Source organism: Delphinapterus leucas, chromosome 15 (genome assembly GCF_059928025.1).
Source record: "Delphinapterus leucas isolate spDelLeu-1000000601 "Yukka" chromosome 15, BTC_Dleu_Yukka2, whole genome shotgun sequence".
Classification (NCBI taxonomy): Eukaryota; Metazoa; Chordata; class Mammalia; order Artiodactyla; family Monodontidae; genus Delphinapterus; species Delphinapterus leucas.
In genome coordinates, this window is record NC_143143.1 from 14,370,471 (window position 1) to 14,387,487 (window position 17,017).

Consider the following 17,017-nt stretch of genomic DNA (forward strand, 5'->3'; position numbering starts at 1 on the left):
TGAAGGAAGCTATCAACAACAAAAGAGGCAGCCTACTAAATGGGAGAAGATATTTGCAAACAATATATCCAATAAGGGGTTAATATCCAAAATACATAAAAACACATACAACTTAATAACAACAAACAACCAACCAACCTGATTAAAGAATGGGCAGGGGGGCTTCCCTGGTGGCACAGTGGTTAAGAGTCCGCCTGCCAATGCAGGGGACATGGGTTTGATCCCTGGATTGGGAAGATCCCACATGCCGCGGAGCAACTGAGCCCGTGCACCACAACTACTGAGCCTGCACCCTAGAGCCCGCAAACCACAACTACTGAAGCCTTTGTGCCTAGAACCTGTGCTCTGCAACAAGAGAAGCCACCGCAATGAGAAGCCTGTGCACCGCAATGAAGAGTAGCCCCTGCTTGCTGCCACTAGAGAAAGCCCGCACGCAGCAATGAAGACCCAACGCAGCCAAAAATAAATGAGTGAGTTAATTAATTAAAAAAAAAAAATAAAAGATACCACTAGGAAAATGAAAAAGGAAGCCACAGACTAGGAGAAAATAATCATACTGAACATCAGGCAAAACACTCATATCCACAATATATAGAGAACTCCTACAAGTCAATAATACAAAGTCAGACAACTCAACTTGGGTAAAATATCTGAACAGACACTTCACAACTATGAAAGGCCAATATGCACATGAAAAGGTGCTCCTCATCATCGATAGTCATCAGCAAAATGTAAATTAAAACCAAAATGGTACCACTTCACACTCATCAGGAAAAAGATGTGTAATCCCACATGATGATGAGAATATGTAGCAACTTTCATAAATTGCTGATGCAAGTATAAAATAGTATGACCACATTGAAAACAGACGGGGAGTTTCTTATAAAGTTAAATATATACCTGCCCTACGACTTAACAATTCCACTCCTAGGTATGTACCCAAATGAAATCGAAACATATGTTCACCAAAAAAACCTCTGTACAAACACATTCATAGCCGTTTTATTCATAATAGCCAAAAACTGAGAACAACTCAAATAGCTATCAACAGATTGAAAACTGTGGTATGCTCATGCTACTGAATAGTACTCACCAATAAAAAGGAATGAACTACTGATACACATTACACGTGGATAAATCTCTGAAACCTTATGTTGACTTTAAGAAGCGACTTGCAAAAAGCTACACATTATATGGTCCTATTCATGTGAAATTCTACAACAGGCAAAACTAAACTACAGTGATAGCAACGAGAACAACTGTTGCCTGGCTGTGGAGGAGGGGGTATTGACCAGAAATGGGCATAAGTGAATTTATCGGCATGAGGAAAGTAGTCTATAGCTTAATTCAGGTGGTGGATAAGGGTTTTTACATCCATCAAAATATGCTGAACTTGGACTTCCCTGGCATTCCAGTGGTTAAGACTCCACGCTTCCAATGCAAGGGCCACGGGTTTGATCCCTGGTCGGGGAACTGAGATCCCACATGCCATGCGTCGTGACCAAAAGGTTAAAGAAAAAAGCTAAACTCTTAACTAATTCATTCAAAATCATTACATTTTATTAAATGTAAATTATACCTTTAAAATGGTAAAATTTGTTGCATATAGTAGCCATATAAAAGTTGCATAACACAGAAATAATATTTGAATAAAAGCAAATACCTTTGTCCACCTGCAAAGCTTCACCCCAGAGTGGCTCCCAATCAACTGATAACCTGAATGAAAAAACAGGGAACACAAAGTTGAACTGATTCAAAACCTCATATCAAAAAGTGATTATAAAACTGTAGCAAAGTCATTTTTCTTTGTTTAAATAATGATAGACAACAATCCATTGCCACTAAGGTTTAATTCACCAGGATGATAATACAATTTAAAACATGTATGCATCTAATAACACGGACTCAAAATACATAAAGAAACAATAAGCTAATCCAAAATCACAGGGAGATATTTTAAGATCTCTCAGTATATAACAGATCTCATAGATTAAAACTCAATAGAGCTCTAAGATCTGAAGCAACACAGTAAACTCAATCAAGGACATAGAGAGCACTGCACTCAACAACTACAGGATGCACATGTTTTTCAAAGACCCAAGAAACACTTACGAAAATGAACCATGCACTGGACCATACAGCAAAAACAACTAACAGTATATTTCAGTACAATGAACGACTGGGGAACTGTCATCAATAATCTTCAAAAATAAATAAAGAATCAGATGGGCAACAGGAGATTAAAATAAATATTGCCCCCAAAAGTGGGAAAAATCAAATTCTAGGAACCTGACATAAATTCTCAGCACCGCTCCACAACCTATTTGAATATTTTGACCCACGTAAGACACAAAAAGCATGGAAAAGCCATGCCAAAGCAATCACATTTCCTTATTTTAACAAACTAGTAGAGCAAACGAGTAGAAAATTCTGATTTCAGAAAACATTTAATAAAGTTTCTCATGAGGCTTCAAGTAATAGCCACAATTATCATGAGTCTCTTGCACAAAAAGACTCTTGACTTGCAGATAAACGAGGTAAATGGAGAAATACAGTCTGGATGATGGCATAAGTGGATCAGTGGCTGGTTAAACATCCATATTCATAGGGTGATGATTAATGGAACAAAGTCAATTTGGATTACAAGTCTCTAGTGGCAACATTACAGAGCTTTGTCTTCTATCCTCTTCCACATTTATGTAAACATCTCACATATAAATAAAGCACTGCGTATCTACTTGAAGATGGAACCGAGTCCAACTGATCAGCTAATCTCAGATACAGAATAAGCATTTAAAAGATCCCCAGAGAAAATTCTAGTTCTTTTGGACTCCTACATTATATGTTGCTCATACCACTATCATAGAAATCACACTGTATTACATTAGTTCTTTATATCTTTCTCTCCCAAGATACATAGGATTCTACAAAATTCTGCATTTAGGTAGGTATGAAAAGACTGCACAGTATAGGATGGAGAGCCCTGTAGCTGACCACAATACACACAACGCAGTTACTAACATTGCAGTGCAGGATTCTGCCTGAAACCAAGACGGAGTAACAGAGGATTTACTCTCCCACCTGAAATACCAAAAGCTGGACAAAATACATGAAACCACAGTTTTCAGAATACAAAACATCAGGCAACAAAGGAAGATGATCCAAGAGAGATGGGAAACAAACAAGGCTGAGCCCTACCATTACCCAAGCTTACTGCCTTGAAAGTTGCCAGGCTGTGCAGCAGGGAGAGACGACACAAGCAGAGCTCAGTATTCTCCCCAAGTTGAGGACACGGAAGTAGAGAGGGGAACCCCTGTGGCTAAAGTTTGCAAGACTGAGTACTGGAGAGACAAAAGCTACACAGAGATTGAACTCAAGGGTCTGCGGAGGATTCCTGTAAGTACTTGCTTGAGTACTGCTTAGTGCATGCGTGAGAGAAAAACTACCCAATAATGGGAAAGAACCATCTGAAAAGATTAAAGGCATGCCTGGTACTCACAGCCAGCTGGGAACTGTGCCTGTTCCTACCAGTCAGACAGAAAACCTCAAGATTCCAAGGCACTGGGCAGAGTACACAGAAGTGTTTTGCCTCAATGGTGGGGGAAAAAATTAGCTGTATAGTGAGCCAGCTCTGGTCTCACCCAACAAATCATAAAAGCAAGATGAAAAGGCTCAAGCTGTTTCCAAGTAACTTATCTTCATCCCAGAACAAAGCTCAAGAATGTTTATAGGAATTCAAAAATATCCAGGACCCAAAAACATAAAATTAGAGCTGGCATCCAATCAAAGATTACCAAGCATGCAAAAAAGATAGGAAAACATGATCAATAATGGAGAGGATAATCCAGCAGCCAAAACTGACCCAGAAATGACACAGATGTTAGCAGATAAGGACATTAAAAGTTATAATTGTATTCCATAAGCTCTGAAAGTTAAGTAGAGACATGGAAGATAGAAAAAGACCTAAACCGAACTTGTAGAGATGAAAGCTACATCTAAGCTGGAAAAATACGCTGGATAGAATTACTAGAAGATTCAACTTAGAGACGAAATGATTACTGAGTTAAACTTGAAGACAGCAATAGAAACTATCCAGTCATGTAAAGCAGGACAGAAAAAATAATTTTAAAATATGAAAAGCACATCTGAGAGCTATGGGTCAAATTCACGTGGCCTATTATACATGTAATTGGAGTCCCCAAAAAGAAGAAAGAGAGGGGGTGGCAGAAAAATATTTGAAGAAATAATGTCCAAAATTTGTCCAAATTTGATTAAAACTATACATCCACAGAACCAAGAAGCTCAACAAATCCCAAGAAGCATGAAGAAAACTACATTGAGACATATTATAATTAAAATCATTCAAAATCAGTTGTCAGAAGAAAATCAGGGGGTAAAAAACATTACATTTGAAAGGAACGAACAAAAGATGACTGCAGAGCCCTCATGAGAAGCACCGTGATCCAGCAGACAGTGGAATAACACCCTTAAAGTGCAAAAAAGAAAAAAACTGCCAATTCTAGACACATCAAAAAATATCCTTCATCCTTCAAAAATTAAATAACAAAAAAAGTCCTTCAAAAATGAAGGCAAAAGAAAGCCTTTTTCAGATATACAAAAGCTGAAAAAATTCATCACCAACAAAGCCACACTACAAGAAATGCAAAAAGGAGTCCTTCAGGCAGAAGGAAAAGGCCATCAGACAACACGGATTCACACAGAGGAATGAAAAGTACCAAAAGTAGTAACTACATGAGTCAATATATAAAATTTTTTCCTAATTATTTAAATCTGTAATAGATAATTGTTTAAACCAAAAGAACAGCAATGCAGTACAGGGCTTAAAACATGTGTAGAAGTAAAATGTATGAAAACAATGGCATAGAGGTTGAGGAGGGCAAAAACAGAAGTACTGAAGGTTCTTCCACTTTACATGAAGTGGTATAACACCACGTGATGATATACTGTGATACAGTATAGTATAAAACCTCAAGCAACCACTAAGGAACAAACAGTGCTATAGCTAATAAGCTAACAAAGGATGTAAAACAGAATCATATTATTTAAAAAACAATCTAAAAGAAGGCAGTAAAACAAGAGAAAGGAAATCAAAGAACACATGAGACAAGTAGAAAACAAACAGCAAGATGACAGATTTAAACCTATTATAAAAATCACTTTATTCCTATATGAATGAGACTTAATTTTGTATCAATACTGACAAACTGAACAGTAATCAGAAGTATTAAATATGATTTGACGTAAAAAAAAATCACTTTATTCTACTCGAATGAAAAGGCATATAGGGCTTCCCTGGTGGCGCAGTGGTTGAGCGTCCTCCTGCCGATGCAGGGGACACGGGTTCGTGCCCCGGTCCGGGAAGATCCCACATGCCGCAGAGTGGCTGGGCCCGTGAGCCATGGCCACTGAGCCTGCGCGTCCGGAGCCTGTGCTCCACAACGGGAGAGGCCACAATGGTGAGAGGCCCGCGTACCGCAAAAAAAAAAAAAAAAAAAAGGCATATATATTTCTATGTAAAAAAATCTGTATATTTTTGTCTGTCTCCTCTAATAAGTTGAGAGCTCCTTGAAGGAGATATGTCAAGTATCTTAAGTTCCTCTGCATTGCCGGAACTGTCACATAAAAGGATCTCAATAATTATAGAAAGAGGGAGGGAGGGAAGGAAGTCGGTCTACTCACCCCCAGTTTATTACTCTTTCTTCTACAGGAAACCAATATCATTCGTTCATTCAATCGCAGCCTTCTTCATAAGGTAGGACCACAGAAATCCAGATATACTTCTACATAAAACACTTCTCATTAACCCAGCCTAATATCATATGAGGTTTAATAATTTCCCCTTAATAAACAGTGACGTGTAAAGAAGCCAATGACTGCACCTTCCATCTGCATACCTGAGCCTCAATGATGGTAAAGTACCATCCCAATAAACCAAGCGAAGAAGAACCCTTGCTGGTCCAGGCAGCCAACACACAAGTGATCCACAGAAACAAGACCGTGACTCCTTAAACAGCTACACCTGCCACGACCACACAGCAGCTGAGCCAACTATAGCGGGACTTCCTTATCTTCGTTCCTCTTGGCAATCCCTATTTTATGTTTCCTCTTTTAGAATGCTTAAGAGTGTAGAATTATAACAGTTCTTGAGGACTTTCACCTTGTTTAGTAAGGGCTTCTCGGAGAGCAGGAGTTATCATAGCTCTTCTTTCACCGGCTTCATTCTTCACTGTGCTCCTGATCAAACTAGTTTCCCCTTCCTGCTGCTCCTTTTCTCTCTGTATTAAAATGAAAAGAATGAAACCCAGAATTGGTAATGGGCAAGGGAAATAACAGCACGACAATCATACACACGTAGCATGGATAAAAGGGTTCATCACGAACCACACAGCCCATAAACCTGATCTCTTCCAAGTGATCACATTTCCAGTCACACACTGAGCTAAAGACACACCAGGGGCTTTTTTTTTTTTTCCCCATATTCAAACACATACATCCACAAAACATAAATCAATAATCCACTTATCTAGATGTCAAATAGTTTTCACAATCTGAGCACAGACAGCTGCCCAATTTCAGCAAGTTATTTCTCTAAATTTCAATTTCCTCACCTGAAAAGAGAGAAAAGGAGTATCTATGGAGCAGAACTGTGTTGAAGATTAAATGAAACAAAATTACCTGACACAATGCCTGATACATAATAGGACTTCACTAAATTATAGTAGTGCTGGTTATAACATCTGCAAACCCCAAAAACAAGTCAAAAAATTGCTCTGAGCTGCCCAGCCACCTGCTCAGAACCCAAGTCACTCCACCACCTCCACCTGCAGCCCCAAAGGCTTCTTACAGAAGATCCCATGGTGAAAATTTGTCTTCAGTGATAGAAATAAATCTGAAGGATAATATAAAACTGTGTTTCCTTTTGACTTTGGCCACTAGAAAATTCACAGCACAACTCTGATCACTGTATCAGGCCTTGCATCATCCTTGTCTTATATTCTGTCAGTGACGTCATATTACAAGATGACCCCCATTCACCGTTTACATTGATTTCTTCCTCTCTTTTTAAATCTCATTACATGTATATATATTTTAAAGTTATCTCGATACCTTTTTGGAAGACGGTTAAAGTGCTAATTAATCATTTTGAGACAACCCACAAAGTCTGTGTTACACTTCAGAGGAGACATTCATCAGATCTTACTAAGAGCTGCAGAACCAAAATAAGTCACCTGAGCAGGAGCCCTACCACCGAGCCCTAAACTACCCTCAGTGCCTGTCCATTTTCAGTGTCTAGACCCCAGTGAATCAATGAGCAGACTCAAAACAACGCCCTTTCTACCTAAAAGTGACAACACCTCACAGATGACATGATGTCTCGGGTCTGTGTCAAACTAACACAGAAAAAGGAGGATGATCCATGTTTGAACCTGGGCAGGAGGTGAAAAGGGATTTGCTGTCCCACTAGGGACTTCCCTGGTGGCACAGTGGATAAGACTCCATGCTCCCAATGCAGGGGAACTGGGTTCAATCCCTGGTCAGGGAACTATATCCCACATGCATGCCGCAACTAAGAGTTCGCATGCTGCAACTAAGGAGCCCGCCTGCCGCAACTAAGACCCAGTGCAACCAAATAAATAAATAAATATTTTTTAAAAAGAAAGAAAGAAAAAAAAGAATCCTATGGCTTGTTCTTTTTTTTATTTTTTTAAGTCTATTTCAGACCTAAAAGCAAAGATGTGAGCTTGAGTTCCAAGGAAGTCTTGTGGTGGAGCAAAGTGAACTAACCTTGACCTTGAGAGCATTTAAATGTCTCTGAAGTAATTCCAAAGCAAGTTACTGTAATTCCCTACTAATCATGCAAGAATTGATAGCAGGTGGCAATATCTGCCCTCAAGGGCTTCCCTGGTGGCGCAGTGGTTGAGAGTCCGCCTGCCGATACAGGGGACATGGGTTCGTGCCCCGGTCCAGGAAGATCCCACATGCCATGGAGCGGCTGGGCCCATGAGCCATGGCCGCTGAGCCTGCACGTCCGGAGCCTGTGCTCCGCAACAGGAGAGGCCACAACAGTGAGAAGCCCGCGTACCGCAATGAGAAGCCCATGCACCACAACAAAGACCCAACACAGCCAAAAATAAATAAATAAATTTATTTTTAAAAAAAAAAGAATGGCCATGGAACACTGTCGATGTCCCAACACTAGAGAAATTATCTATTATAAAATGTGAGTGCAGCTACTCCAGATTCAATCGTCTGGACACATAATTCACATGGAAAGAGAGCAGCGGCTATGATTAAAGGTCTTGGGTATTCAGGGCAAAATTTTATCGTTCTTTCCCTCTATGACAGTTTAGTCGTATCTTGCATATGCAGCAGTAACTCCATTTCTGAAAAGAAATACAATGGTTCACAGCACTCTCCAAGGAAGTGCAAAGCCCCATTCAAATTCTAATTCTAATCTCCTATCTGCAGACATTTTCCCGTTTGCCCAGAATATAACAACATAACAACTGACATAGGACCCGTATATTTTTATTTATTTTTTTATAGCCGTTACATAGTCTAAGCAGAAATAAATGAAGATCCCAGAACTGGTCAATCTGGATTCCTTCCTCTCCTGCACACCCACTGGGCAACGCGTGACCAAGTTCTAAACTTTTAATTCTCAACGTATGGGTTCTCTCCAACCACAATGCCACTGCTTTTGCCCCCAGCCTTGGTTTCACCTAAGGGACAGCTGCAATAGCCCTGTCTCCAACCTTCCACCCCTCCCCAACTCCCAAACCCATCACACTTGTCTTGAAAGAAAATGCATGCCCTCTCCAAGCTGCTATTTTCTGATACGCAAAATGGAAAACTGATTATAAGCTCACTTCCTAGGCACTCAGGAAAATGACTATAAATAAGTGAAAAGTTCTTTATAAATAGACGGAAATATATGAATCTGCTGTAGTAATGGGAGCCAAAAAGTGGTACCAATTCTCTTAAAAAAAAAGAAAGAAAGAAAAATATATTATACAATATTACCTAATTCATTTTCACACCTTCATCCCAGAAACCACAGTACCACCCCAATATTGCCTAGGATAAAAACAAGACAAAAGGGGATTTGTTAAAGACTTTAAGGTAAAACTTCTACCTAGTTGGTTAAGTGCCAACCTTGGGGTTGAAGAGACGTCACCTTACATTTGAGGGTGAATTTAACACTTAAAGCCTTAAAAATAATTATGAAAGGAGAACCAGCTCCATGTTGTTACACTGCAGTACTATGCAGCCTTATAATCAGAACTGGACACACTGAGCTCCTTTTGTAGACTGAAATGTTTCTCTGGTGAGTAATTACCAAGCATCCGCCTTTATTTCCAAAACTAATGATACTGATACCACTGTTCGTCTGCTTAACCAGAACATGCTGTGGGGAGTATTTTAGCAACATTTATTTACTGCAGGAAGAAAACAAGTAGCAATCTGCTTTACATTTAGAAGCACAACACGAGAGAAACAGAAAATAAACAACCTAAGCCTTGGCAGGCTCTTCCTGACTCCTTGTTCTCTAACCAAACTCCTCAGCTTCCCTTCTGGGGAGGCAGCAAAGGGGAGTGAGACAAAGAGATGGAGCCTGGGCTTGGTCCCACCCCATCCGACTCTGGACAAATTGCTTTGCTTCTCTAAGCTTGTGTCCTGCCCTGTAAAATGATAAAGTGGAGGTGACAGTACAATACCAGGGTCTTTGTGAGGACTGAATGAGATTATCTAGTGTACTTGATTGCTCCTAATCGTCTGAACCTACCCTGGAGCTCTGTCTCCCCACACCTCCAGCCCACTCATCCTATTCAATCAATTCACATTGCTTCCCACTGCCTTTAGGGCAAAGCTCACACTCTCCTGACAGAGGATGAAAAGGCCTCCAGGATCCTGCCCCTGCCTTCCTACTCTATCTCACCTCTCCACACATCCCCACCGCACTCCACACTTAACATACCAAACTGCTTAGAGAGTTCCCCAACCTTGCCATATTCCCCTAACACCCCATCCCCTCGGCACATGGCATGTGCAACGTTTCAAACTCTAGCTCTCTTGTTCTCAGTTCTCACTCCCACCCTTCAAATTCTCTTTGGCCCTAGAATTACTGCCTTGCTGCAGAGGGAGGGGGGTAGAAACCATGGTGGTGTTCTAGTCAGACCAAACGTATCCCATTTGAAGATATCTCCTTAGACAATAATCGTTTATTAGTTATCAAGGACATACTATGTGGCAGGCAATAAAATAAAGGCTTTAGATGGATTAACTTATTGCATCTTCAAAACAACTTTATAAAGCAGTTATTGTTATCGTCTCCCACTCTAGCACACAGAGTGAAATAACTTGCCCAGACACACAAGCTGAGATACTGTGACACATGAAAGTTAGTGAATATTATTCAAAAGAGGTCTTACAGTAGGAGTGCTCTGGCCCAACTCTACAGCTGATGCTTTTAGGTATTGGAGCATACTGCTTCCTCTGCAGTAACAACTAAGGCAATTAATGTGATGCAGAATGATGAACAGGCAGAAAGCAGCTCAGGAATCTGCGTGGATGGACCCCAAAGAAAATGCTCCCCGGAGACACAAAAAAGAACAGCCAAGCAGTAATAACATCCATCACTGAATTTTAGTATACTGTCTCCAATATCAAATGAACACACAGGACACATGTGCAAACCCTGCTGTAACCTAAAAATAATGAAGAGCAAAAAACGGGGCGGTTATTTTCATGCTGCACTGAAGTTGGAAATATATATATTTTTTTCCCCTAGATCTGATGATTTTATGAGTGATTTCTATGAGAAATCTGAAATATCATAAGCCAGCTGCTTAAAGTTCATAAAGTCCAAAATCATTTCACTTCAAAAAATAATTTACATGGACATCCAAATTTTTCCTTAGTGCTTTTTCTCCAGTGCCCTCTAATGGACATAAGAGGAAAAAGCAAAGGAAAAAAATGGACCCACAAAGTATTCCAAACTTTTACAGTACCTGTGAAATTTGCTGAAAGTACATCTTGTGTGTTCTCAGCACGCACGCGCACACACACACACACACACACACACACACAATGTTAGCAATATGAAGTGGGGATGTGTGGGCTGTGGTTAAGCATTGTACACACATATCAAACGTCACATTATACACCCTAAAAAAAAATCACATTGTACAACCCAAGTACATAAAATTTTATTTGTCAATCATACCTCAATGAAGTTGGAAAAAAAAATTGTCCCAAACTCTTCACCCACTACAAATAAAGCTATAAATATCTTCTCTTAACTTGGAAGATCCAGAAATCTACCTAAATCAGGCATCTCATGCACTGAAATCTATCCCATTTCAAGACAGTTTAACCTTTTAAAATCACTCAGATTTTTATTAAGAGTCATACAATTATATATTTGCTTTGACCCAGTATCTCAACTTGGGGAAAATATAAACCAAGAAAGTATCAACACTCTCTTTTAAGTAAAAAAGGTCTCAGACCAGTGCTAATTACAACAGCAGAAAACCTGAAAACAGACTAAACGACCAACTCTAGCAGAATGCATAAGCAAATTTAAAATGTCTAAGCATATTTACTTCTCATTTTAATCTCTCAGGCTCTCAGAGACTATAATGCATTTTCATGCACAGTTCTTATCTGACTCTCAACAATGCTGTGAGGAAGGCAGAGGTTATGGTCCACGTTTCTCAGACACGGGGATTAAGGCCAGAGAAGATTAAGCTTTGCCCTAAGAGCGCCAAGTTACAAACTGGCTGGCCCAGGCCCTGAACCTACCTCCCACAAACTTGTCATTCTTAACAGCTCCTCTGCCAGGGCTTCTAAAATACAAAAGCTACTAAAAGTGACAGCGACAACACCAACGCACAGACAAAGTATTAGGAAATAAGTAACAAAATGCTGCGACAGGAACAATCATAATTTTAAATTTGGAAAATAATTTTGGATTCTATAGTTTAGTTTTACACTCATAGAGTATTTTTGGGTTATGATCTCTACAAAAGGAACCAAATATCCCAATATAAGAACGGGCATAGGACAGTGTGTAGTAAAGAATGTGGCCTTGCCCAAAGAGAAGTCTGGCCTCTCCCCAGTTCCTGGAAAGTAACCTCTAACCCCCTGGAACTTCCTGAGTGTTGGGAGTATCTTTATTCATGGTGGGCCCTTCAGAGGCACTTGACAGTTTATGCTATTAGGGTGACTCACGCCAAATTTTGGGGGTACTATGCTGTAGGCTGGATTCAACCCCATGAGCAATCAATCAATCAGGTATGCCTACATAATGAAGCCCCCATAAAAACTCTGGACACCGAAGCTCAGGTGAGCTTCCCAGGTTGGCGATGCTCCACGTGTCATGTCACGCATCCGTGCTGAGAGGGTAGCACATCCTGAGGACAATGAATGAATGCTTTCCAGACTCTGCTCTATGCATCTCCTCCTTTGGCTGCTTTTTCTGTACCCCTTCCTAGCAATGAACCGTAATCATGAGGGTGACAGCTTTCAGGGAGTTCTGTGAGTCTTTCTAGCAAATGACTGAATCTGAGGGAGGTTTTTAGGACCCCCCCAAACTTGCAGTTGGTGTCAGAAGTGAAAGCAGTCTCAGGAACTGTGCCCTCAGACTTTGTAGTCTGTCTAACTCCAGGTAGACAGAAAGAGATGCTTCACAGGAAAAAAATACATTCAATCTCACTCAAAATTAAAGAAATGCAAATTATTATTTTTTAAGGTTATTATTTTTCACCTTTCAGGTTGGTAAGATTTAAAAGATTGAGAACACCTGGGGGTTGGCAAGGGTTTAGAGAAACAGGAATTCTCATCTCTCTCATGCAGTAAGAAGAAATAAAAATGTTTTCAGCTTTTTACAGGGCAATTTAGAAATATCATCAAAATTATAAAATTCTCTTTGATCCAGAAATTTCAATTTTACAAATTTACTCAAGATAAGTTTATCAGTCATGAAAAATATAAGAGCAAGAGTGTTCATTATAGGGAGTTCCCTGGTGGCCCAGTGGTTAGGATTCAGCGCTGTCATTGCTGTGGCCCAGGTTCAATCCCTGGTCAGGGAACTCCCACAAGCCACATGGCACAACCAAAAGAAAAAAGAAAAAAAAAAAGTACAATTTAGGAATTAAAATAGGTTTTTTTTTAAAAAAAAGAGAGTGCTCATTATAGAAATCAGGAAACACCTAAATGTTAATCAACAAGAGTCAAATAACTATGGGACATAACTGTGGACTACTACATAAACATTAAAATTAATTAGGCAGATCTCTATCACAGAACTGGAAACCTGTCATGTTAAATGGAAAAAAGTAGTCTGTAGACTTGGAGTACAAAATTATTCTGTGTAGCCCAAAAAACGAAGTTATACCAAAATGCAGGTGTGTTTGTAAAGGCAGTAAAATACCTGGAAGAATAGTGTCAAAGTGTAAACTGCAGTGACCTGTGAAAAGTACATTTAAGAAAAATAGGGACAGGGGACTGTATTCTTTGAGTTTTTTAAACATATGTAAACAGAGTATTAAATTAAATGAAACTCCAAAGAGAGGGTCAGATCAAGTTATAAAAATTTTCAAAGGATGGGACTTCCCTGGTGGTCCAGTGGTTAAGACTCTGCGCTTCCAATGCAGGGGACATGGGTTCGATCCCTGGTCGGGGAACTAAGATCCCACATGCCATGCAGCACGGCCAAAAGATAAATTGGGGAAAAAAAAAAAATTAAATTTTCAAAGGAAATATCTGAGAACAAGTTTAAGAACTTGAAAAGTGCCTCCCTGACATCAAGGATATGAAAGGGTAGAGAGTACGGAGATAACAAGAGAGGAGTTTTGAGGATTTCTTCAGAGAATATTAGAAAGGTATTTTGAGCTCCTTCATCTGCCTCAAATGAAGAGATGTTTGGGGGTGGAGGGCTGTGTTCTCACCTCAAACCCCAGGAACCTCAAAGAAGCCGCTATGTATCCTCTGCACTCAGACTGGTGAATGACTCCTGCCCGGGAAATCCAGAGAGCAGAAGGCCCGACTAGTTGCTTTAGCAAGTGAGCACTGTTGCTGGAGAGGAACCAGCCTGTGCTCCCAGAATAAAGAACTCAGGAGCATTCCCTTGGGAGCGGGGTAGGGGTGGGGGAGATCTTCGATCCTGACCCACTGGGCAACCAGAGAGAACAGACGAAAGACCTCAAAAGAGGGGAAACCAGAGGTACAGGGCCCCGAGGAAGGAGTGAGGACCATCGGAAGCACACTTCTCAGAGTACACGTGCTCAGTGCAAGGCGCCAGGTGTGGAGACAGCCACGGACAACGTCTCCAAAGGAGCGCTAAACACGCTGCCTGGAAGAAGAGCCAAGTTTAAACACCTGACAACGAGAGAGCACAAAGTCCCCTTGTGACAGTGCCAAGCAAGAACTTCCCCACTTCTCTTTATCTCCTGCTTCCCCCATCCATGCCCCAAACCCTAAGGAGATATTATAAAATAGCTACTAGCAAATAGGCCAGAGAGCAGACAATAAGGAGGGGAGAAGTTTCACTCTGAATTAAACTGGAAACTTGGACTGCGTTTATTTAGTATTACTTAGTATTACATAGGACTGGACATTCTACCGCCAAATTAAGACTTTGTACCTTAAAGTGCCTGTCATACTTTATGACCAAAAATGACCAGAAAAGTCATGGAGTCCACCAGAGTTTTCATCCCAAGACAGGGGAAGGGGTCTCCCTCCCATGCAGGTTGAAAAAGGACAGTAAAACTCAAAATAAAGCAGCTTTTACAATATTTCCCAAAAGTAATCCTTGTTGTAACATAGACTATACCAGTATTTATTACTTTAGAAATAAAATAAAAATAAAGATTTTTAAAATAAGGTTATAAAGACTGAAGAATATGATAAATATTTTTATAATAAAATAGAGATTTAGGGACTTCCTTGGTGGCGCAGTGGTTAGGAATCTGCCTGCCAATGCAGGGGACACGGGTTTGAGCCCTGGTCCAGTAGGATCCCACATGCCACAAAGCAACTAAGCCCGTGCACCACAACGACTCAGCCTGCACTCCAGAGCCAGTGAGCCACAACTACTGAGCCCGCGTGCCACAACTACTGAAGTCCATACACCTAGAGCCCCTGCTCCACAACAAGAGAAGCCACCGCAATGAGAAGACCGCACACCACAACAAAGAGTAGCCCGTGCTCTCTGAAACTAGAGAAAGCCTGCACACAGCAACGAAGACCCAATGCAGCCATAAATTAATTAATTTTTTAAAAAATAGAAATTTAGGTGCATATGAGATAAAATTTAAATAAATATTCCAATATTTATTTATTAATAGTGATTTTTTATGAGGAGATGGAATTACTGGTAGGTTTTTGCCCTTTCTCTATTTTCCAAATTTTCATTATTACAAGTATGTTAATTTATAGTGAAAAAAATTTTTTTTAATTTAATTTCTTTTGGCTGAGCCACTCAGCTTGTGGGATCTTAGTTCCCTGACCAGGGACCAAACCCACGCCCCCTGCAGTGGAAGCACAGAGTCTTAACCACTGAACCACCAGGGAGGTCCCTATAGTGAAAAAAATTTTTAATTTTAACTAGTAAAAATTAAATAAATAATCGTTAAATTTGTTTCCTTAAATTACCATTTGCTATGGTATGAGTCTACCCAGAGTAAAATTAGAAGGTCTTCATGTTTTACAGATATAATAAGTACTCAAGACTTTTATATAATTCAAAACTAGTTATTCACCAACTAGTCCTATCAAAAAATGGTAGAGGGGCTTCCCTGGTGGCGCAGTAGTTGAGAGTCTGCCTGCCGATGCAGGGGACGCGGGTTCGTGCCCCGGTCTGGGAAGATCCCACATGCCGCGGAGCGGCTGGTCCCATGAGCCATGGCCGCTGAGCCTGCGCGGCCGGAGCCTGTGCTCCGCAACGGGAGAGGCCACAACAGTGAGAGGCCCGTGTACCGCAAAAAAAAAAAGGTGGATATTCTCATATGGCAATATCATAAATAATTCATAATCCAGCTGATACTAGGTGTTTTTTTTGTTTTATTTTGTGGGCATAGGAAAATAGTTCCCCTGACACTCTTTATCTTGAAAACTTCAGAAAAGTTGAAAGGTACAATGAAAACCCACATTCCCTTCACCTAGATTCACTACTTTTGCTTGATCAATATCTATCTATAAATACACACACACACACGTTAGGCACATGTATGTATGTGTGTGTTATGTATAAAAACAAAATTTTGCTAAACCACTTGAAAGTATGTTGCAGACACCACAGCACCTCACCTTTAAATTACTGCAAAATTCAGCTCCAGGAAAAAGATATGAACCTACAGAGCTACAACACCATTATTACAATGAGAAAAATTAACATAAATCTAATATTACCCAATAGAAAATTCAATTCAAATGTCCCCAAATGTCAAGACAATGGCCTTTTCTCTTTGATTCAAGATCAAAGTTTATACAATGCATTTGTTTATATTTCATTAGTCTTTTAAAATCTTAGAACAGTACCCACCCCAAGTTTTATTGTTGCTGTTACTGTCTACAACATAGACTCTTTAAAGAGCCTGGCCTGTTGTCTCCTAGACTGTCCCACATTCTGGATTTATCTGATTGTTTCCCCATTAGATTCAGGTTAAACTTTTTTGACACAAAATTGCATAGATGATGTCATATGTACCTTGCTACAGATCATATCAGGAGGTACATAAGGTCAAGTTGTAACATAAATGATGATGTCAAATTTGATTCTTTGTAAACGTACATTTTTCCCTTTATGCTTAGTAAATAATTTACGGGGAATTTTTTTTTCCCCACTGATTTATTTATTTTTGGCACGTCTAAGTGGTTTAGTTCCTGGCATGATGTTTTGAGACTATGTCAATATCCGTTGCTCAAAGACATTTCACCTAATCCTTGCTTAAATCAATTATTACACTAGGGACTGCAAACAGGTAATTTTCTA

At 40.0% G+C, this 17,017-nt stretch overlaps 1 protein-coding gene and 1 non-coding gene across 6 annotated transcripts in view; one reads left to right on the top strand and one right to left on the bottom strand.

Moving 5' to 3' along the window:
• Positions 1–17,017, bottom strand: part of LOC111182070 (S-adenosyl-L-methionine-dependent tRNA 4-demethylwyosine synthase TYW1) — a 276,237-nt gene that overhangs the window by 166,186 nt on the left and 93,034 nt on the right. For all 5 annotated transcript variants that reach the window (XR_016387776.1, XM_022588137.2, XM_089895820.1 and 2 more), the window contains 2 exons: positions 6,179–6,296; positions 1,664–1,716 (listed from right to left, as the gene is read on the bottom strand). Coding sequence is in view for 4 of the 5 variants with exons in the window: in XM_022588137.2 (XP_022443845.2) it covers positions 1,664–1,716; positions 6,179–6,296 (171 nt within the window). In the remaining variant the exon portion in view is untranslated. The remainder of the gene's footprint in view (positions 1–1,663; positions 1,717–6,178; positions 6,297–17,017) is intronic.
• On the top strand, positions 13,044–13,115 carry TRNAD-GUC (transfer RNA aspartic acid (anticodon GUC)). Its single transcript has one exon. It is a non-coding gene; the product is annotated as a tRNA-Asp (tRNA).